A 23,627-nucleotide genomic window follows, 5' to 3' on the forward strand; every position below is an offset into this window, starting at 1 on the left:
TGAAACCCCCTGTATCTGTCTGCAACCCCCCTGGACCACAGAGACATTCAAGCCCCAGCGCGGATAAAAATCACTCATGCTTTAATACGAGGTAAAAAAAAAAAAAAAAGGCATGGCTACGGTGAACACGGCTAACAGGGAAGCAGCTCTTCTTTTTTTTACCCCCTCTCGTACAGCACCTGTCATTTCAATTCTACAAATGTAGCATTCTAGGATTTATCGTTTTTATTTCCCATACTTTGTCACTTTTATGATCAACTGCACTCTCCATCTAAAGGACGTTGGCCTTATGTCCGGTCTTATAGACCCATCCAGGAGAGTGGGCCTTATCACAGATTTTGCGGTGAGGGAGAAGAACCTTGTCAGATCACAATTTCACCTGGCTTTAAAGTCCCAGTCCAATCTTCTTTGGACCCATTTTAAAAATGTTCAGATGTCTTTTAATCTTTTAATTGGGGTTATTATTTTATATTATATTTAGCCAAAGAATTGTAACTTTTTAGGAAATAGTTTCTACAGAGCGGCAGTTCTTTATTAGAGATTTGTCTCTGAGCGGTACAGTTTATGATTAAGCCCACCCTCACTTCCTGTCACCCATAGCTGTTTGCATGCTTTCCTGTTAGCTTTCAGTCCCTCATACCCCCAACATAACATTAGCAGTGCAACAAAATGACAAGCAATATTGGAGCTATCCAGCCATGCAGTTTTGAGCCAGATTCCAGCTCAGACGAGGAAAACTAAGAAATACACGGATCGAGTCGTCTACAAGCGGATGCTTTAGAATGGAGCGGAGCGGAGCAGGAAGCTCGTGAAATGCTGACTGTAGCTTCTACGTAACGACTACAAGCTTTTTTAAACCACCTTTCTTCGTCTGCTCCTGATTCACAACGATTTGTACAAAGAAATGGAATTTTGAGCTTCATTTTCTTTATACATGTCCTCCCTCATGAAAATTATGCCACAAGAACACAAAAACCCCACAATTTTCATTGGAGCAGGTCTTTAACCCTTGTGCTATCTTAGATGACCCCACCCTTACATTGACGTGTTATTCCTACCATGACAAAGGTGGATAAAGGTGGAAAGATTTCATGTAATCCATGGACACCAGTGAAGATCACAAATCATTGAAGAAAAAAGGTTCAGAGCACTGTCTAGTGGGTCTAGATGACCCAACTCCCAATGTTAAAATGCCTAGGATAGCACTAGGGTTAAAGGAACTTTTGTGAACAGCTTAAAAAAAATCTCTTCAATAGATGTCACACATTACCGGTAAATCAGTTTTGTTTATTACTTTCTTTTGCTGGCACAACCCAATGCATTTCTTTTTAAGTACTTAACTTGGGGTGTAATTGCAGTACTCCATTAAAATAAAATATAGTGGTTTATAACGTTTAGGGAACATAAAAAATGAATAGACCTGGTTTGAATCCTGCTGAAAGATGTAAACAAATTGAGATTTCCAAATTCTGCTGTAACATTGACTTTTCAAAGTGTCACTGTTGACTTGTCTCTTTTAAAATAGAAGCTAGTGTTCCCACAACCCAGTGAATCATTAAATGCTGTAGTTTTTAACTTTCTGTTTCTCTCACTATATTAGGAGAAAGCATCAAGGAAATAAGATTCCTCAGGGGGTACAAATTGTATATTTTGGATGACGTTGAGCATATTTTTGTAGATAAGGCTTATTTGATATTTATTTGCCTGGAACAGATGCTGCATACAATATCTGATGTTGTGAATTTTCCACGCAAAAATAGTTTTTGAGTGACAGCAGGATGAAAAGTACCAGCTGTTCTCATGTCTTGCCTCGTTTTTGCTTTTTTTCCGCATGTGTGTATTTCACATCATCAGCTCATACTTTACCAAATTTAATAGTGCAGGTAAATTATGCGTCATCTTCCACACACTTTTAAAGTTTTCGTGGTTTGTGCTGCCAAAAGCAGTGGGCTCCCATCACTTTTATTTTTTCTCCCCACATTTGAAGTCAAAGAAAAAGCTTAACTACAATGAAGTTTCCTCTCTCTCTCGTCCTAAGACACGTATTAGGATCAAGGGAAATTTAAAACTACTTAAAATTAAGCAGCTTATACTTTTTTGTCAAGCAGGGTCTAATCAGGGTAATTCAAGCCATGTGCTATATTCACTCTTTAGCTTAACTTGTCAACCATGACCAACTTAACAGAAAGTTCGGCTCAGTGTTTCCTTGCTCTTCCTCCTTCGTGATTCTTGCACCTGATGTTTAGAGCCGACCCAGCGGATTAAAGCCCTGGAAATGCAATAATTGTTTGCTTTCAATGCAGAATGTGTGACTAACAGGGTCATTCATTTTTGTATTAATTGAATTGTTTACATGAGCATGAGATAAACAGAATGAGAATTATGTGAGTGCTAAACATACTTTTGTTTGATCCTTATTTTGCTTTTCCACTTCTTATGGGAATTGTGTGCACTCAATAAAGCCATGCTTTCCAATTGAATTTCTTTATTATCAGAGTTCTTTCCCCTTTTTTTTCAATCATTCTTTAAGTTTCAAAGTGATACTCCATAAACCGTACCTTTAATCCTGTTGTTTGCTTTCTCCCCTGCTTTCTTCATGTGTCTTGGCACGTGGGTCTGTTTCTGTGCGCCTTTTCTGAATGTGTCTATGTGGATGTGTGTCAGTGTCTGCAGAGAATGTGGAAAAGAGCCTAAGGCAGATGGAGAGGCAGCTGCTGCAGCTGGAGAGAGACCTGGAGACTTTCTCGTCCCCCGATGACCAGAGCGACATGTTTTTTGTTAAAATGGCTATATCCTTTTTCACCTGTAGTTTTTTTTACTGCAGAGTTTGTTTACTGTAATGAATCAAACAAAGTGAAAGGTAAATGTGGAAATCAGATTGCTTCCATCTATCACTGTGGTGCTAAAGAAACTAGAAAAGGAGAAGAACCCTCAGGTTTAGCATTTCTCAAATACAATATAACAAGTGTGTAAGGTTTTCTAGTGATTTTGAACTCCTTTCAATAAGAGATTTCAAAAAGATGGATCCTTTTAATAGGAGAATGACTTTATTTGTATTTATTTTTTGCTTTGGCTGGGTCAAAAATCATTGTGGTGGCACACAAATGCACCTCTCCAGTGCCCATTTGGGACATCCAGGTCCAATGTTGATAGCTGTCTGTATTTGCTTGACAGCAGTGTAAATTATTAAGCGTCTCCTGAGTTAGCTCCAGAGCAAAAAGCTGGCAGGTATTTCTCAGGCCAGGTCTGTTCAATAATGTACTGGGAAACATGCCTCCTTCATGTAGTTTTGATCAATAGCCTGGGGGCAAAGGCACTGATGGACTCAGCTGTAGTTGTACGCTGTGGACTTAAGAGCAACAAAAAGAGCTTTACAGAGGAAAGATGGCTCTTTCAACTTTTAAAAGAGACCAAGATCAACATCAAAGCCAGAAGGCTTTTAATATAGACAAATGAAATGATTGCTCACTTGCTGAATTTAAAGTTTGATAAGTATTTGTGGCCCGATTTTATGCAATGAAACCGTTTTAAAATGGGTTGAAAAATACTTATGACACTTCCTGTTTTCTTCCTTTTTTCTTTTAAAACAGGAACGAAGATATTACTGCCTGCACATACATGTCCACTTTTATACTGGGCTTTGTTTTCCTTTGTGCATTAGGTAGGATTTTTTGTTTATATTTTTACCTTACTCCATCACTAACTGATTACTTTTTTGCACAACACTTAAAAAATGCTATGAATTGAAAATTATATTTTTTATTTTATTTATGAAAGCAACTTAAGTTAACAAAACTTAGTTTAGCTAATTTGAATCTTAAGAATCTTTTAATCTTGGAATTAAGTCCGTAAAAGTACTTATCCATTGGTTTTCTGAACCTGCGATATCCCTTTTGAGGTCATGGGGTAGCTGTAGCCTAACCCGGCTACTGTTGGGCAAAGACGGTGTACACCCTGGACAGTTCACCAGTCTGTCGCAGGACGATACAATCACATGCTCTCACATTCAAGCCTAGGGACAATTTAGAAACGTCAATTTACTTTTGAGACGTGTATTTCCTGGATAACCTATGCATGCACCTTAAAGGATCAACCTGGGGTTTAAACCAGGGCCTTCTCACTGTGAGGCAAGGGTGCTAACCATAATGCCTTTGTGGAGATATAAAAGGAAAAGTATTCATTCTAAGCAAATAACTTAAGATGCCTTTTTGGCATCTAATACGTTTTTTTTTTAATAAAAAGTACATGTCTTGGAAATAACCTGTTCTAGAACAGGCAAACGTAGTTTTCTGACAGTGAAGGTCTTTTTGATCAGTGGAATTTGATCAGATTTGAAGGTAACGTTGAGAAGCTGGGGATGTCAGATTGCTGATCACTTTTGGCTCCCTGGGCCACTTGAGAAAACAGTCACTTTGTTGTTCATCTCTGTTCCACTTCTAAGTCAGAGCACAGGCTTGTAAAAGTGGCAGATTTTAAAACAGGAGAAACAGAAGCGGGGCGGGCAAATGAAGAAATTGGACTTGAAGTTTGATGGAAAAAGGTTGGAGGGGTTGAAAAAGCTTAAGAGGAAAAGCTACTTCTTTGTCTGGAATAGGAACAAAGTTGAGAGTGGTTGAACTAAAGGGGTAAAGATATCACAATCTGTGATACTTATCAACCACAACTCTTGACTGTTTCTTTTTTTTTGTCTTTCTTTCTCTGTAGCTGTCTTAATGCTTCTTCCCCCTCTGACCTGGAAACATATTACTGACAAGCCAGTCTTGGAAGAGAGCCTGTGAAAGAGCGTTTATCCAGCTGTGAATAGGTAGTCTCATCCTGAGCCAGATTCAGCTGAGGCCAAACCTCAAATAGGTCTATCAATTGAGCTATAATGAAGGAGCACAATAGGAGTCAGAGAGCCTGCCCACACACGTGTGTGATAGGACACTCACATACACAAGCAAGTCACTGTTCCCATCTGTCATGAAGCAACATTGTCATGGCTATTTAGTTGAAATGGTACAAAGAGTTTTAAAAAATAGTGATATTCTTTAAAAAAAAAAAAAAAAAGATTTTGACTTTTTTAAAGAAAAATAAAGTTTGGGGAAATGGAATAAAAACCTAATTTAATATATATTTACAATAATGTATGGTAAGAGTTACTCAGTACCACTGTAAGCCCTGGTAGGTAACTCATATTTGGCTTTGCATTTACTCTTGACACCTCCACACACAAGTTAATCGCACTGCTTGTTGAGTTTCACAAAAATGAATAAATAATACAAATAAGAAAGATGTTCAGTTTTGCCTCAAATTAGAAATCATCTATCCATCCATTTCTTAATCTGGTAAATCCTTTTCGGGGTGATGGGGTTGCTGGAGTCTACTGATGAGCAAAGGCCGGGTACTCTCTGGACAGGTTGACGTAGGGCAACCTTAGATTTCGGTGCAAGACTTTGCTGTTAAAACCACATTCAAATGTACAAAGTTGGCAGTTTGATGGTCTAAGCAAGCCTGTCCAACCTGTGTCAGTAGAATCTACCACCCTGCTTATTTTCAAACCGTCTTTGGCCAGTTAGCTGAATCTGCTAATTATGAGCCCACGATCCAGGTGACGAGCAACAGTTACAGGCTGGGAGAGCAAAAAAAATAGAGGGAGAGAGATGAAAAATAAACCAAAAAACAGCCTGACGGTTTATTTCAAGCATTGATTTGCCTTGTATATGAAGACACCTGATCTGTTCTTCTTTAACCCTGGAACACTTTCGCTATAAAAAGTTACAGCATCACCTTTGCCGGGTTATTTTTACCCGATATATAATATACCCAACAAAAAGTACTTGTCATAAAAAATAGATCAAAAACATGACAACACATGATACATTAAAGTGGTTTTCTTTAATTTTTAACTGTAACAAAATGAAAAAGAAGAACATACAAAGTTCCTAAAAACATACACCAAAATTACAGAAAAATTAGGAATTTGAGAACAAAGAAGACAGACATTGGACATTTTGCTATTCATGTAAATAGTTTTGCACAGGTAATAATCACCTGGCGATAGTGCTCTAGAGTTTTACGTCATATTAAGTGAAAAAAACATTTAGAAGTGAAGATTGCTTTCCCTTTTTTTTTTTTTTTTTTTTTTTAGAAAACATATCCAAGAACTGCATGTGAGACTGCTAGTATCATTAGACGTCCCTTTTCTCTAGAATCAACGTTGACCCTGTTGCATTGGAATAAACAACAAACAAAGCAAGGTAGTTCTATCAAGACAACATCATATATTGGAACCATTTAGTGATGGTTGGGGATTATTTCATTGTCAGAACATGACAACTTAGCAATTACTGTTTTGTACTCTGGCTATTTTTGAAACAATTTATTTTCAAGTTCAATGTGAAACTTTATCTTTTAGTTGAGTCCTGGGGGACATTGGGTCATGCAGCATACCAGCAAATCTGCAACAGAGCAATGGAGGAGAAGGAAAGGAATCAATATTTTAGATGCTATGACAGAAGCTATGAGTAAGCAAACGGAGAAATCTCTAATAAGACTAACATTAATAATTATTCAAAACCAGACTTTAAATGGTAAGCAGAGAACATTTGATTTAAATTACTGAAACAAAAATGCTTCTTTAAGTTGTTGAATCATGGAGTTTGTTGTTTCTCACCTTGGTTCTATTTTTTGCCCTAGATTCTTTGTCTTTTTGAAAAACAATAATTTTGTCAGAGTGTGCTTTTTTTTTAATGATTCTGGAATTGAAAAACTAAAATTCAGACGATAGATTTATTTTTTGATTAAAAAGAATGGGCATACCTTAGACCAAATCCACCAGACAATATCAGATCTACCAAATACTGTTAATATATAAATATATTTCTACTTTAGATTCTTCTGAAATCACTGAATCTTTATATTTTTTTTTGCAAAGGATTTCATGTTGACCTTGACCACAGCTTTTACAGCTTCAGCAAAGGAGCACGGGACCAGTACAGCAAGTTAGTAACCGTGCACAGCAAGATGGAGACATCATATCAGAACATCCTGGAATACTTTGCTGTCGATCCAAAGAAGACATCTGTGGAGGAGCTCTTTACTGATCTCAGCAACTTCCGGTCCATGTTTACAGTGAGTTTATTTACTTTTCCTACGCTACAACCAACCGGCTCAACCGCTTCTCTTGAAATATTTTTAATTATTCCCAATTTTTGATATGTAATCAGCTGTATTATTAGAGAAAAAACAAACCATTGAATTGAAAGATAATTTCTACCAAGGGATTTTGATTAATGGTCAACATTTTACTGATTCCTACTAATGTCATTTAGTTCAACTTGTAAGTTATATGTTTTAAAAAGGGTTTTTTATGTTGAAAAAAAAGAGAAAATCATATTAAAGTTTTCTGAAATGACTAGAAGACACTTCCAGATGCGTCGATTTTTGAAGACATCTTAGAGGTTTTGTTCTGTTACAGTTTTGTTATTATTGCTGTTCATTTTTATTTTCTTTAAACCAGGATATCTGGTCCCTAACAAAATACTGATGAGAATCTTTTAAACTGATGTTATAGTTCAGAGCCTCAGTTCTTGGCGTGCACTCAGAAACTCAACAAATGTCTTACTCATGCAAACAGTTTCATCCAACAGCTTGAACCCTTTTCATCTGAGTTATTTTGGTTTGGTTTGGGTTTTATCATAGCTTTTGTGCTTTGCCCAAACATAATAGTTAAAGACTGCTTGTGAGAAGGTGAGCAAGCCAAGTGTTATAAATACAAGCATTATACGATCACAACTCCCTAGTGGAGCTATTTATTCCCCTGTGATAGGTCAAGGTCTAAGCAGTTTACACCCCTGGCAATTTGTTCAAATTGTCACATCTCGAAGACGTCTTGGGAAAGCCAAAGCTAGGTCAATGAACACTGGCACGCTGTAAATCTCAGCACGGGAACCTCTCGGCAATACCTTTGTTAGCGTTTATCCTGCTTCACCAAGGCCTGTTCTACTAGGTTGGTGTTGTCTTAGCTCTCCATCTGAAGCAAACACAGCCTTGAACTGCATGTGCCAAACTCCAAAATCTCGAGTAAAATTTGTTTGTGAGCCTGTGTCATTCTTTCTAGGCAGTTTTTTTTTCCTCCTCGCCCAAAGATGAACACACACGTACCCTACACTTGCACACATATGCAGCATGCTCAGTCACCCGTAGAAAGAAGACCCAGGGCGAGGCCGCACATCTGACAGAAATCCAATTGAGCGTGTCTAATGGTGGACATCCAGAAGAGAAGGAAGGCAAAGCAGACCTGTAGTGGTGAAGGAGAGCAGAGATAGCTGGTGCTGGTCTTTCCCTGCATCCTTCATCTTAATATTACAGTTAAAATTATTGTTTAGAAAAGAGAAAAACTAACAATATGGTCACATCTGCGGCCCTTTTGTTAGTCTAAAAACCAGGGTAATATGTCATTATTTTCCAAATTGACAAAAAAAAGAAAATCCTGCTATTGCTTGATTTTAAACTTGAAGAAAGCGTAACTCATTAGTTGAATGAGTTGAATGCTGAATAAATCCTCAACCAGCATTTACTTTTCTCGCTACATTCAAACCAGACTATGTCTTTAAGATACTGTACATGTAAAATGTATATGTAAAATTTCTTTTGGTAAATAGTAACATTAAAGCTTTGTAAGTGTATAAATCATTTTGAGTACAATGAGTGAATGTGTCAACAATAACTAACTAAAAATAAATACACAAAAATTAGGACAGCCAACGGATTAGAAGTTAAGCAGCCACTTAAATAACATTCTGACCCATGGTTTGACCTCAAAGAAAGATATCTTTCATTAAACTGCCCACTAAGTGTTCTACAAGGAACAGCTGAGTCTCCGTTTTTTTTCCCCTTCCATCCCTTTAAAAAATCACAGCTTGTTGACTGAAGTCCTTCACAACCTAACGTCTAAAGTTCCCTACTGATATGTTACTGATTGTTGGGTTTCTTTATTCAAAAATGAATTGGGGGGGGGGCACAAAATGAAAAATGAAAGCAGCTGTAAAAAAATGTTTTTAGCTTGCTTGCTTGGTTTCTGCAACATTTGACTAATATTTGACAGGGCGGCAATAAAATCTTGTTGAGTCCCAGACTATGGAGGAATGGGTTTGTCCCTTACGGTCATTTTGAAGATTGCCACCAATGCCATGTTTTTTCCAGTGAGGTGGTTTCTGGCCCATACTATTACACTGCTGCCATCAAAAGATCTTACTATTTTAATGCAATAATCAGCAAAGCATTCTCTGGGTTTTTTCCTGAAATGTGCCCACATTTCGGATGGAAAAAAAGAAGGATTACAACATGAATAAATAATCTTATTATTTTGCTAGATTTATTTAATAGGAAAGTTAAAAAATTGTCTATTATGAATGAAGTTTTGACTAAAATATACTAGATGGATTTAAAGCAAACACTTTTGTGCTATTGAACCATGATATTTCTTTTTCCTTCTTTGAAGTTTGAACTAATCTTTTTCTTCTATCTTCTTCTCTCACTGTCTGCACCAAAACTCACATAAAAACAAACACTTGTGAATTATTTAATTGCAGTAAAATTGGGCAAATGCAGCTTTCATTACATCATAAACTACATTTTTTAAACCCTCAAACTGCATTCTCAGTCAGTTTTCTTTCTTCTCTTCTCTCTTTTTACTGTCAAAAACAAAAATGTACTATTATTTCACAATGCACTGCTTGTTATATTATTAAAAGCTGTCTGTCTTTATGTCTCTCTGTTTTTGTAAAAAGCAAATAAAATATCCATTTAAGGAAGGAGAGAACTGTTCTTACTTTAACTGAAGTGAACACGTTTTTATGGGGTTGGTTTTTAGCATTGTTAAGCCTATGCAGTTTTGCTGGACTATGTGTGTCTTACAATAATAAGTGTCCCAAAAAATATAACCACAATGGAATGCTTGCACCAGAACACTGCTGCCTGCTTCTGGAGTAGCTGCACTGGGAATGGTTTCTAATCAGAGCCCTACCACTATAAGTCCTTGCTGCTGTGCTACCATGGTAATTTATGGATCACAACTGTGCATTCTTAACAAGCAAAAGTTATCAGTCTTTCTTTTCATCCACTTTTGTCAACTGAGGCTAGATCTGCTCTGTCTATCTGACGAAGTTAGCTCATCAGCTCCATCTGACTGCAGCTTTTACAAGTGAAGGCAGCACACACATGTGGGAATATCTGCACCCTGTCCAATCAGAGGTGGACTCACGCCTTTCACTCTCTCTGGTTGGTTAAGACTACAATATTTACTAAAGTTTTTTCCATTCTTGAACCACGGAGATACTTTCAGAATTGCAAGAATGTTTTATTTATAGCTCAAACAGCTAGGCACACCTGAAGCATACGGTTTTTACCACTAGAGCCTTGAGAATATTTTTAAAAATGATATTTTAACCCCATAATGCCTGAATTTATTATGTTTTTTCTAATAGATGCTAAATTAAGATACGTTTGAAGCAGAAGGGTTTATTTCTACGTATTGCATCAACATGCATCAATCTCTTTTTCTGAAATACATTTTGCTATACCACTCTGAAACACTGATCGATTTATGTAGCATTATCAAAATGCTGTCAATGGTCAACAATAATGTATTACTTATTTTAATGGTGACAGTGTAATTGTCCCAATTGCACGATATACATGAATATTTTTGTTTTATGTTAATTCGGTATTCATTACACTTTTATTATACTTTTGCAGATCTAGTAAAGAAGCCTGCTAGTGTGAATGCACCAGGTGGATATGGGGTGTTGGGACGGGGAATTAGAGGTTTCACAAAAACCCAAGAGTGACAGGATATTGATGTTTCTATGGCAGTCATGCAAGAAGCACTTTAAATCATCTGCAGCCTGTCCTTTCTATGGCAATATTGAGACATTGAAGTTGTTGGGGGCAAACAACCTAGATTACGGAGCCTGTTTTCTCTGTGGTTGATTTATGGTACAGATCATACCTATAATGTTTTTTTTTCTAGATATAGAGACTAGGCTTATTGACTTGTAGACCCTAACATAAAGCTATAACACAAAAAGACAGGCCAGGACTAATATTAAGCCCAGCATTCACAGTTACTGAAGTATAAATGCTGTTTTTTGTTGTTGTTGTAAAATGACAGGTTTTTCTGCTTAATAATATACTTCGTTAATGGAGGGTTACCTTGAGTTCAATAAACTGATGCTTTAGGTAAATTGGAGACCTAAATTAGAAAACATTCTTTTAGATATAGGTGCTAGTGTAGCCTATGATTAAACAGGAACCGACATTCATGGATAAATACCCTTATTTTATAGTTTCCTAGGATCTGCAAAGTCTGACGTTTCTGCAGTGAAGTTATTTCATGTCAGCCAAGAAAAGAGTGATGGTGCACCTACAAGACAGCCCTGTAGAAGTGTCATCTTGCTTTAATAGAGCCTGATATAGATGTCAGTGGGGTCTGACAGCTGACTGCCATTGACAGGCTCTTCACTGCTGTAATTAACCCTATTTAGCAATCCTTCGTATGTTCTCTTATTACTTTCTTTTTTATTTATCACCTCTCCTCTCACTTTTACTTGCAGCAAGCACTTAAGGAGAACTTTAAACAGAGGGAGTTGGAAGAGAAGCAGAGAAGAGCCCGGGTGGCAAAGGAGAAAGCCGAGCGAGAAAAGCTGGAGAGGCAGCAGAAGAAGAGGAGGTTACTTGAAGTAAATGCAGGTAAAGAATGTTCCATTTGTTGTTGTTTTTTTCTATCAACTCTTGCACAGATAAGCACTTCACAAATGGCTGTGTTCTAAATCAACCTCAAGTCAAATGGTTTCAGAAATCACTCAAATAGAATTGACTAATTTACCCAAACATTTCCTGTTGTCACAAATTCAAAGATACATCTGTTCTTTCGCAACACAACACTGTTTTATTGTCTTCAAAGATAAAAGTATTCATGTCTGTTAAAATATTATCTAAATCATGCAAAGTTGTTACAGTGCAAATCATTTTGCTATTTACTCATACAGCAAAGGTGAAATCAAAACTGACATCTGGTTCTTGATGCCTTTTGGAAAGAGCGAGAAAATCATCAACTTTTAGAAAATGTTGATAAAGGGTGTTGTAGTTCTGCGCAGCAGTCTCTGTCATTGACTTTGCTAGTCTTGGTTAAGATAAAGCTATAGTTACAAGAAATGTGTAATAAAGTAATATTCAATTATTTAGCAATTCATTTAGCCAGGAAAAAGGTTCATATCTATTTAACTGTGCTGCAAAAGGATCAATACAGCCTAGTAACAGACGCCTGAATATTTTTGTATATATATATTTATGTATCACTGTAGCAGTGATTCTTAATGATGTATTTTTATTATTATTAAACACACAGTTATTTTGTTTCTATAGGCAATTTCAATAAGTGAAATTTATAGTTTTCTTGTAAAACATGTTTGTCTAAACTTGTGAGAAGTTATTAATATTTTTTTAATCTGTACTTTTGCTTGGAACAGTTTTAATGTTGCTTCGGAATGCTGCATACTGGCAATCTTTTTTCAACCATGCAGCCACCAGGCTCATTTCCAGTGTGAAAGCCATGGCTGGCTGGCAGCTTTGTTGAACTTGGCAGAACCTCCCTAAACATCTTCAGCTGACATCACTTTGCCAGCCTTTGTAGCACTCCTGTAGACATGATTGTGCATAAACTGAACCAATGTGCTCCATCTACACCAAAGTACTGCTGTGAGCCCACTATCTAGCCAAAGCACTGCCTGCCTCAGAGAAAGTGTCTCTAGTTGTTTTTTTTTCCCCTCTAATCTCAACTTGTTGTGCCTTGTTGCGTTTCCAAAAATCAGCTGAAATGTTGTTGTGCATGTGGCTGCCATGTTATGACTGATTGAACTAAATGGACACGTCCCCCATGCATGGAAAGTGGGAAGCCAACAGAGGTGGTAATTGCAGGTTACACAGAGTTCCTGACTGTTGCATTTTGGTACACAATTAGCAACAAAAACAGGGTTAAAACAAACAAACAAACCAAAAACCTACACCTAAGTGCAGACATAAATATCATTGTAATGTTGTAAGGCACAATATGTAATCTATCATAATCGCTCTATGGTTCCTGTTTGTTTCTAATTAAATGTGGTCCGAGCGTCAGCTGGGTCATCATTGGAATAACCCAGTTTGACATAATTGCATTCCGCAAATTTCTAGTAGTTTTATGTTGCTGAACAACAGTTTACAGTCACATAATGTAGACTTGTAGATGTGTAAGTGAAATCATAATATCTCTTCCACATTAGTACAGATGGGACAGATGCATTAGACTTTAATGTCAGTTCTAAATTGAAATGTGCAATCCATATTTATTACATTTTCCTTTTCAAACTTAAAGTTTTAAAATTATTTATTCACTGGTTTTACATAAGTTGAGTAAAATCTTTATGTTGATGTGATATACAGCTATTTGCTTTGTTTATGTGATTCCAAGGTGGTCTCTGTTATGCTCCTGTTTTACGGCTTTGACAAACTTTGAAAACCACTTTTTAGCTACCTCCAAAAAAAAAAGTTTCCTTTTATTGCTTTTAAATGGTTTCAGTTCAAACATTTGTGAGTATAGTTCAAAAAAAGGACAAGCAGAAGCAAAAGCTTTATCCAAATGTTGTCACTTAAGCTCATATAAATGTGCCTAAAGCTCAGAGTTGATTTAGTTACCCTCAAATAAGGATGAAGTTGAAAGTACAAGTAAGTGACGTGTTCAAGATGTTATGCTGCTCGCAATACACAAAAACCTCAGAACTGCATACATACACACAGACTATTGGGATGAAATTAATCTGTGATGAGGAGATGGCACCATGTGATCAACCTAGGACATGATTCACTCACTGTCTGTGACATACTCTTCTTCTGTCTCTCAGCCTATTTATTAACTAAAGAGCTTTCTCTTTGTTTGTCAGAGAGGATTGTCCTCAATGGAGATTTTCAGTGTAATCATCTGATTATCCATCAATTCCCTAAAAAGCCAGTGAGAGGCTGTGTATTCACATTATGCTGAAGGACATAGCAATGAGAGACTGAGAGTGGGAAGGTTGTATTTTTTTTCTAGCTTTCTTAATAGGGACAAGTATCAGCTTATTTTTTTTTTCTTTAGCTTTAGCCTACTTCTGCATATGTGAACTGCAAGGGGGGGGGGGGGGGGGGGGGGGAATCTGACTGCATCCTGCTCATTCTTCTTACATGTCTTTTGCTTGCCACAAACAGAGCTTCTACCTACCCCATACTATACAGCCTGGATTTCTTATCAGTATGTTGAGAAAGCAGAACCATCAGCTGTGTGCATTTGCATAGAGCCCTATGGAGATTGAAATTCAGATTGAATAGGGTTTTTTTTTTTCTTTTGCTCTTCTAGCTGCGCCTAGTGTGCGTATGACAAATCTGTTGCATTAACTCCCAGGGTAGGCCAGAAGCAGGAATGTTTGTGAAGCGACAAATTACACATCAGAGCTTTATTTAACATTCTCTACGTGGCTACAAGCTATGAACTATTAAGATGTCAAATAATGGGATAGTGAGAAATGCAACGCTGCATGCAGAAATGCTAAAAGTACAAGATGTGCCTAGTAAAGTGATGGAAAAAATTTGTGAGAAGCAGCTTCTTGTGGATTATAGGAAAAAGAACTGGCTCTCTCTAACATGCATTAGTGGGGTTTTGCACTTATCTGTTGTACTGTCATCAAAACTGAAAACAACAAATCAAGCCATAAAAATCCACAATTTTTGGATTTGATTTGCAAAGTTCGATCCATCCGTTTTCCTTTTAGGGGTTCCTTAGGGGTTTTCCTTTTCCTTTTAGGGGTCAAAGGGTTGCTGGAGCCTATCCCAGCTACAGTTGGGTAAAGGCAGCTACGCTGTGGATAGGTCACCAGTCTGTTGCATGGCTGCTTAATCACACACACACACTCAATCACATTCACTCCTAGGGATAATTATTGAGTCTGTGAAGAATGTTTTTAGTCTTTGGGAGGTGGTCGGAGTGTCAAGAGAAAACCCATGCATAGAGAACATGCAAACTCCATACAAAAAGCTCCCAGAATTCAAACTAGGACCTTCTTGCAAAGGCAAGAGCGCTACCCACTACACTAGCATGCAGCTCCATAATCATCAGAATTGCTTTGAATATATCGTTTACAAGTGTCCTAACTTCCAAACTTTTGGGATTGTTTGTGTTTTATTAGTAGAGAAGGCTTAAATCTCTGGCAGTGCTTAAGTTGGATAGAGTATTTCACCAGAACTACCTCAGTAAAGTTTTACAAGTTTTAAAAATTAAATTTTTTTATCCATGGACAGATTAATTTGATGAGATAAAACGATTTCCATGTTGAAGTTGTAAAATTTAGATTGTATGTTTCCAGAAAAGTATTTGGACTAAGTTTGTACATTTTAATTTAAGTTTCTTAGAATATTAACCCCCCTTTCAAGGAATAGATTTGAAAAAATAGAAATGCACAGTTAATGCAGGAGCTTAAATTACAAGAGTAGAAATGAACATTTTTTTGTCGGTTCATGTAAGAAGTTTACTCCACTAACCGAAGCGTGAGGAAAAATGATTGAAGTCAACTCACACTCATTTTCCTTTTACAGTAATGAGCAACAGTGACATTGACTGTTTGATCCTCTACAATATAGGGTATTTTTTCCTTATCTTGTTTTTTTCTTACATTTTTTTTTGACAGAATTGATTTAAATTTATGTTGAAGACTTTTCATCTAACTTGCAGCTAATGTAATTTGTTTTGATGCATTGCCAACATTTTTCTATCAGAAATGATCAATAAACAGCTTAGCTAAGGTCAGTATGGGCACACAGTTTAGTAAAGAGATACTCGGTTGAGGAAAAAGAGCACCGACTGCCCTCATTGCAGCATTTTGCTTCAAGGATACGGGGTTTTGGCCCTGTGCTTTCCCATCCTAGACCAATTGACCCTATTTCCCATTTCTCTGGTCCAACTCAGCTTCATGCTGCTACAGCAGGGTCATTGACTTGATAGTAACTGCCACATCGTGTTGATTAAAGTAGCTGGAGACACTGGTTCAGTACTGAATAGGGAGCAGACATCAAAATGCAGACAGGCTGCGTATCTGGACAATTTAAAACTCCAGTCAGAACACGCACTGATTAACTAGATGCTGATTGAAGTATCTTTTCAGACAGGAGGGCTTTTTTTCCCCCCCAGAGGTTGAGGTCCAGCTTTATTTGATCCTGTCCCCCCAAATGCTCTTTGTGAAATAGGCCATTTTTCCCCTGCTTTTATCTTCTTGGTAATCTGACCTACACACACCCGTGTAACATGTAACAGTGTTTTCCACACATCTTTTTCTTTTTTTTTCGTTGAACTTGTCGTATCTTATTAGAGCTTCACCCTTTCTGTAAATGCTTTCTTTCAATGCCAAGTCTTGGGACTTGGAGGTTTCATTGATATTCTGTGATCTTTAGTTCATTTTCCCCCTATTAGACAAGGGTGAGGCTTTACCAGCTTTTTAAGAGAAAGCCATCTTTTGTCAACTTCAAAGCCCAAGTCTATCCAGATGTCATCACTCGTCATGATATTGCCACTGCCAGTTTTGAGACACTGCAAAAGACGGGGAAATTATGCACAGCAAAATGCCAATGATGGATGGTGTTTTGTCCCCAGTTCTCTGCCAAAATTAAGCCATATGAAATATCTAAGGATTGAACATTGTTTTTTAGTATGTGAGTATGGGTTTATAAATGAAGTTTTGTCTTTTGCTATTTGCATTTCTGACAGCATTTTGGTTTAATTCCTCCCAACGTATTGTTGTCTCGGTCTGTTTATGGTGCCTCTGTTCTTTGTTTAAGATCAGTTCACAGTTGCTTGCCTGTATTCTTGAAGTGAGAGATCGGAGTAAATTACGTTTTTCTTCACCTCCAGAGTTGCAGAAAACATTTCAAATTCTGTTAGGCTGAAGTCAAGCAGAGCACTCCACATGAAAGCCCTCACTGCAGGTTGCAGTGAATTGATCTGCGTTGCTTTTTTACGCACACCATCTGCATTTTTGTGTTGAGGCAAGGGTAAAACCCGCTGCCTGTGATGAATTGCTGAAGCAGTGGAGACAAATATGGTCATGTGGGAGCTTTTGGTTTGCTCAGGAATACAAGTTCCCTCTCCCCTTTTTGTAATTATGGAAAACCAGGCGCACATCAGCCAGTGGAGGAGGGTGAGTGTTGCAGATGAAAAACCCAACAAACACACATGTAGGAACTGGCAGAAAAGTAAGTAGGCCATTATATACAGTATCTATTGTGTGTACATGTTTGTGTAGTCACAGCTCAATGTAGGGATTTAGGAACATATCCCACTTCCATGGGGACACTCTGGCCTCAATACAGAAGCTTCAGTGTTCAGGAGCGTTGACATCAAGGGACTAAATAGTGTGGAGTTTATAGAGTTTTCTTTCCTTTATTCACAAAGAAAGCTCAGTTTGTAGGATCCATTGTTGACATGGTGGTCATGGGTAATGTCTACAAATCTCAATAAGGACTTACACACACAAAAAATGTGGTGTCTTATCAGAAAGTTTAAAGGTCAATAGCTGAAAAAAATCCAGTTTTCACAAACTTTTTAAAAGATCCACTTAGATGAAAATTGTTTTCCTGTTCTTAACATTTTCTTGTGGCATTTTTCTGATGTTGGAGAACATATATTTTGAAAAATAAGCTCAAAATGGCATTTCTGAGTGTTTTTATTTCCAAATTGTTGTGAATCATAATCAGGACAAAAAAAAAATACTGTTTGAAAAGCATTGTATTCGTTTCGTCCCTGTTCCGCTCCCTTCTGATGCATCCACTTGCAGACAAATAGATCAATCTGCGTCTTTGTTTTCCTCATCTGAGCTGGCATCTGGTTGAAAACTGTATGGCTAGATAGCTTCAAATATTGCTCACCATTTGCGGTAATGTTAGGTTGGGGTGAGGGGCTCTAAGTTAGAGGGGAGTGTGTAAACAGATAGCTCAGTTATGGGTGACGGGAAGGGTGAACGGGGCTCTGAGCTGTGGTCCTGGCCACAACTCAGAGGTGGATTTCGAACAAACTACTGTTGCTTTGCAGAAACCATTTCCTAGTAATTTAAACAGTTTTTTTTTTTTTTATTTTGGCTAAAAGTGGCATTATAATAATTAATAGACCATTGGAAACTCTTTTAAAATAGCACTAAAGATGATAAGAGTGAGTCTTTAAGGTTCACCAGTTTACACACCTCATAAATTGAGGCCATCTCAACTCATCCATGTGTAAAGTTCAGTGTCTTTGACGTATGTGAATAAAACTTTATAAAATATAAAAATTGTGAACTTTGGAAATATTCTCCAGTATGAGGATTTGAGTTTTCCAAGCTGTCCTGAGAGCACCTTACTAGATCATTTCATTTCCTCCCTGTTTATGCTACATGCTAACAACTGTTAACGTTATGAGCTACTTTTATAGATAATTGTGTTGTTGTTCTAAATGTAACATTTTAATTTTTGGACTTTCAGAGAATGATGAGACTGGTGTGATGGACTGTTTGCTGGAGGCTCTGCAGTCAGGAGCCGCTTTCAGGGACCGCAGGAAAAGAGCCCCACGGCCCAGAGGTAAGCCCCTCAAATACAGATTTATAACAAGTACGCTTCTTGTTTTTTCTGACAAGATACTCTTAATTCAATGTCTCTGCTCCCAAATAGCCTTTTTGTTTGGGTTTGAAACTATTAAGGGTTTTTGTATACTTCTTGCCTCCTTAATTATTTTTCTTTACAAAAAAACACAAGATATTGGAAACCTTTTGAATGAGTGATTTTCCATCAAACCTTGAACTGAGTAAAAACTGAACCCTCAAGAACACATTTGCCCCCTGCTGGCTGTTTCAGACATGCTCTTGTTGTTTGAGAAGGCTTGAGGCTTTTGCCTGTCACTTCAGGCATCATATCCACTGCCATCCTCCCAGAGCAAACACAGCTAATTACTTCTCTCTACCCAGCCCCAGCACCAACTCAGCTCTCTCAGTGCCCATTCATCTTAATTTCCCCCCTCTCTGCCATCTGCCTCCTAAATAACACTCCTCCTCATTTCCCTACCATCCCACATCCCTGCTGTCTTCTTCTATACTCTCATGGCCAAGCAGTGGCCCTCCCCATACATAATTGCCTGTTATTGGTATGGAGTCTCTACTCTGCATCCACCCCCCTCCACCTTTACTCATCCAGAGATAGCCTTAATTGCCCATGGTTTAGTCACTGGTGTGAGTTAAACCACAGGACCCTTTCGCTCTGGAGGGGCTGAAGTTGAGATAGCGCCACAAACACTAAAACAGCTGTTTTCCTTTTCCTACCACTGTTTTAAATACCTTTTTAATAATAGATCTCAGAGGCTTCGCCAATCTCCAGTGGTGCGTAAAGGAGATCTAAAGCAAAAACGTCTGTGTCAGAATGTGATACTATCAGAGAGGGGAATTGAAATGGTCACTCTAATGATGTCTGATGCCGTTGGTTCTTTTAACAAAGGAGCCTGAGGTGCAGAAGACTCTTTGCTGTGCATAATCATAAAACTAAATTGCCAGTTTCGTTTCTCCCTAAGCTGCAGCACAGAGTTCCAAGCAGTTATATTATACCTTTTCCTTTTTTTTTTTAAAACTCTCATTGACTTAAGCAAAAAAGTAAATTTTATTTTTTTTGCACCCTTTACTCTTTGTCTTACACTGTTGCGTTGATTTTCTCGGTTGCTGATCTTTTCTCTTGTTTTTCTGCTTTTTCCTTAAACATTTTGTCTTGTGCATTTTGTTTGAGGTCCATCTGTCTCATCTTTTCTCTAGGCCTAGCCTTAACCCTAAGATGGGCTCAGTGTATTTCAACTTGAGCCATCCACAAAGGTGTTTCTCTTTGGCCTGCAGCCTCAGTCAGCCCATCTGTGCGCGCGCAGACACACACACACACACACACACACATTTACAGCACACAGACACACCCCAGACTTTGGGGGGATGAAGGTAAGCAGGCTTTGCAATGGCTGGGTTAGGATAAGGCTGCGGAGCTCTCAGGCTCCTCAACAGTCTAAATTGGATTGGGCTCCACAGAATGATGGATCGATAGTGGTTAACCGCACAGGTGTAAGTTCCTTATTGAATCTATAAAGCAACCATAGCTTTTTAACTTTGTCCCTCTGAAAACATCTCTCCAGGCACCTTCTGGTTATTTCAACCCTCGGTGCAAGGTCTCATCAAAGGCTTTCTCTCTGCGAGTCTTGGATGCATGTGCCCGTTGTAGGAAATCCAACAACTACACATTTTTACAGTTGTGTTTGACAGCGAGGCTTAAAGGGTGTGACACAGCTGGAGCCGGGGGTACCTTAGGAGCGTGTTTGCTGGCTGTAATGCCCTCGTCCCGGATTGATCTGTTACAGAGAGTTAGAGGAGGAGCAGGATTCATGAACACTACATTTCTCAGGGCAATTACTTCAGATGTCTTTAGTAACACCTGACTTACCAATTATTATGTGTGACATAGCTCTGAACCAGAGCTTGAAATTGATGTAAAGGTCACTTACCAAGGTCTGTGAACCCTGTTACTAAGTGTATTCAGGAGGGCCCCCCCCCCCCTACTTTTTATAAAAAACATTAATGTCTTTACCTTAAAAAACAAGCTTTAAGGATGTCCAGAGCTTTTTTTTTTAACTCCATTTGTCACGTTGATTTTATGACCCTTTTTGTTAAATTTTATACTGAATCTTCTGACTTTGCGAGCTAGTATTCTGTGGGGCTTCAAGTGTCTTGGGTATAGGTGCACATAAAAGCAGGAGATGACTAATAGGCTTAATTTGAGACTTATCTTAAAGTGTCTTTCTTAGGCGCCACTGCAGAAAATCATCACGAGTGAAACTAAAAAGGAATTTGAAGTGGAAATAAAAGTTTGAGAAAGTAGATCTGAAAGGAAAATGTGCTTTTGGTTTCATTTTCAGTGTGTACTGTCCTCTCACTTGAGACTTCTAAAGCGTAATACTGAAGTTCAGTAACTGTGGGGTACCGTGGAATCTGTATTGGGTTGCTTTGATGGTTGAGCCTTCTATAGTCTTTTGTATTTGGATTCTCCCGCAGGGCTGGGTTTCCTATATTATGCCCATGTCTCTTTACCTCATTTTCATTAATGTGACGGAACGTCGTACCTCCAAACTTTTTAACTCCACTTTAACCCCCCCCAACACACACTTTTAATGATGTTTCACAATGCTCTTTTGCCCTTATAAGAAAGTTTAAACGAAACAGTTATATATCACAGAGATCAAGACAAAAACACTAGCACAGAACCCTTAATACGCTTGAAATGATCAAAAATGTCACATTTAAAAGGTGTAAATATAGAACTTACTGATTTATCTGCAGCGCTCACAATATATCACCCACATGTCTCGTGCAACCTGTCAGCTTTTCATTACTGTGACAAATTATTGTCAAGAAACCTTTTTCTCTCTCACTGCCTCACATATACCTTTGCATGCATAGAAAACGGTCAGGTTAAACCCCACGTTTTAAGGATTACAGGCCAAAAAGTTAGTCGCCCTTCTTTCAGATAAGTCTTCCTGGAATCAGGTTTTTTTCTAGGAGTTTTTCCACATTGCGTTGGAGGGTCTAAGCAGGCAGAGATGCTCAGTGATCTTAGTCTATTTAGTTTAGTTTAGTAACCAGCTATTGTATTTGGTAACTGATTTTAAGTCTTGTACACTTATTGAAGCCCGTTGAGACAACTGTGTTGAAATATCGAGCTAAATGAACTGAACTGAACTGAATTGAATTTGGCTTATTACACTACATTTTCAAGCCACTACATGGGTCCTGGGGCCCCAAAATATAAGACTGCATTAACCTTCATGTAGAGCATGCAGGGAAAAAAAAAGAAAACTGTTGACGCAAAAAAAGTACATTTTTTTAAAGTGCACCGATGACATTCTCAGATTCTGCCTTCATAAATGGACATATCCTTTAAGTTTTGCATTTGCAGATCTTCTCATGTCTTGTGCAACTTTTTTATTGTGTGCTTAGAAACCATTTATAAATGAGCTTTCTTTTATCAGCATATGTAAAGTCTGATGACAGTGTTTTTCTCTCTTACTTACACACCTGTTTAGATGATGACCTGTTGTGGATGGAAGTCTGTCCTGGTGGGGTTAATGTATCATGACCTGCCTTTGTTTGGTTTGGTTTGAAAGCTTAGACTGAGTAGCTACCTGTTTGAGCCTGCACACTCTTGCAAAGAACAAATGCAGAAAAAGAGCCCCCTAACAAAATGCCTAGTGTAAATAGAACAAGCCTGTGGAGTATTAATTGAGGCTAAAGAGCAACGATTGCTTTTTTCCCCCCACTAATTACTTATTTTAAAAAATGCATGTGAACTGTCTTTTATTTTGCTTTGCACTAACATAGTTGCATTTGGAAGTGGCTCATTAAAATAATGTTTGATTTGTTGGTAATTAAGCTTTTCTTTTCTTTTCTTCACCTTTATTTTTGACAACAACATTTAAATGAGCCATTTTCTCTCTTCTTTTAAGCAATACAGGGTTTCTTGTGAGTAAAAGAAGTATCGATTCAAGCTGGATTCGTCCATTTTATATTTTATATATATATATCCAGCCCTAATATTGACATCTGTTTCGGATCTATAACATAATCTAAAGTGTGAATATGAAACTGGCAACCTAAATGTCATTGTTCTCCCCTTTGCTCTAAACAAATAAATGATAAAAACAGAATTGTGAGCTCCCTACTCCAAGCCATATATATATATATCTTTTTCTACTTTTTAGCTGAATCCTAAGCTGATCAGCCTCCACAGATCTCCACTTTTAGCTGGATTATGATAGAGCTATGGCGAAATAAAGGCTTTGAGTCATGAAATAGAAAGTGTTGTTCATCATGTTGAGCCAAGGCCCTTAATCAGTCCATTCACACCCGCTCAGGCCTGAAGCAGTAGGTGAAGCTGCTAATGTGGGATTGCCATTCAGCAACTTGGTGAGATCCTCTTCTCTTTTGTTCTCACTTCTGTAAAATCTCATTTTCTGATATAGCGGATGAAAACTTAATTTGTAGACTTCAGTGGCAAAGAGACCAATGTATGAAGCCAGACTTCTCAATAGTTTAGGTACACTTCTCATTGTGAACACAGCTTTTGATTATCTCCTACATGTTTTCATTGTATGTGTTTGGGCTTCTTTTTCGTCTTTTGCCGTCTTCTCTGTGTCCCTGGCATGAACCTGTTGTTTACATGAATGGAGCCATAGCTCTTTCATTGGGGTGTAGTTATTAATGCGGGGAGAAATGAAGTCATTTTCACCATGGCTTTGTGCTAATTAAATTTTACAGGAGCCTTATCGCCCCTGCCGCACACATTCCTGATCCTCCCACATTTACCAGTGCCAGCAGCAATATCACATAGCCGACAGGGGAAGAAAAAGCCAAGGAGATAATTATATGAACGTATGTTGTTTTGGGAGAGAAATGAGTGCTATCATACCTTTAAGTCTGTGCCTTTTATGAGAAGATGTGATGAAGTTATGTTTCTGTCAAACCAACTCTGTGAAAGCAGCA

General features: G+C 37.9%; 1 protein-coding gene across 7 annotated transcripts in view; it reads left to right on the plus strand.

Moving 5' to 3' along the window:
• Nucleotides 1-23,627, plus strand: part of LOC101155017 (protein diaphanous homolog 3) — a 125,192-nt gene that overhangs the window by 63,818 nt on the left and 37,747 nt on the right. For all 7 annotated transcript variants that reach the window (XM_023953384.2, XM_023953386.2, XM_023953385.2 and 4 more), the window contains 4 exons: nt 2,665-2,789; nt 6,949-7,113; nt 11,598-11,733; nt 18,556-18,651. In XM_023953384.2, coding sequence (XP_023809152.1) covers nt 2,665-2,789; nt 6,949-7,113; nt 11,598-11,733; nt 18,556-18,651 — 522 coding nt within the window. The remainder of the gene's footprint in view (nt 1-2,664; nt 2,790-6,948; nt 7,114-11,597; nt 11,734-18,555; nt 18,652-23,627) is intronic.

Source organism: Oryzias latipes, chromosome 3, assembly GCF_053564925.1.
Source record: "Oryzias latipes strain Hd-rR chromosome 3, Olatipes_Hd-rR_3.1".
Lineage (NCBI taxonomy): Eukaryota > Metazoa > Chordata > Actinopteri > Beloniformes > Adrianichthyidae > Oryzias > Oryzias latipes.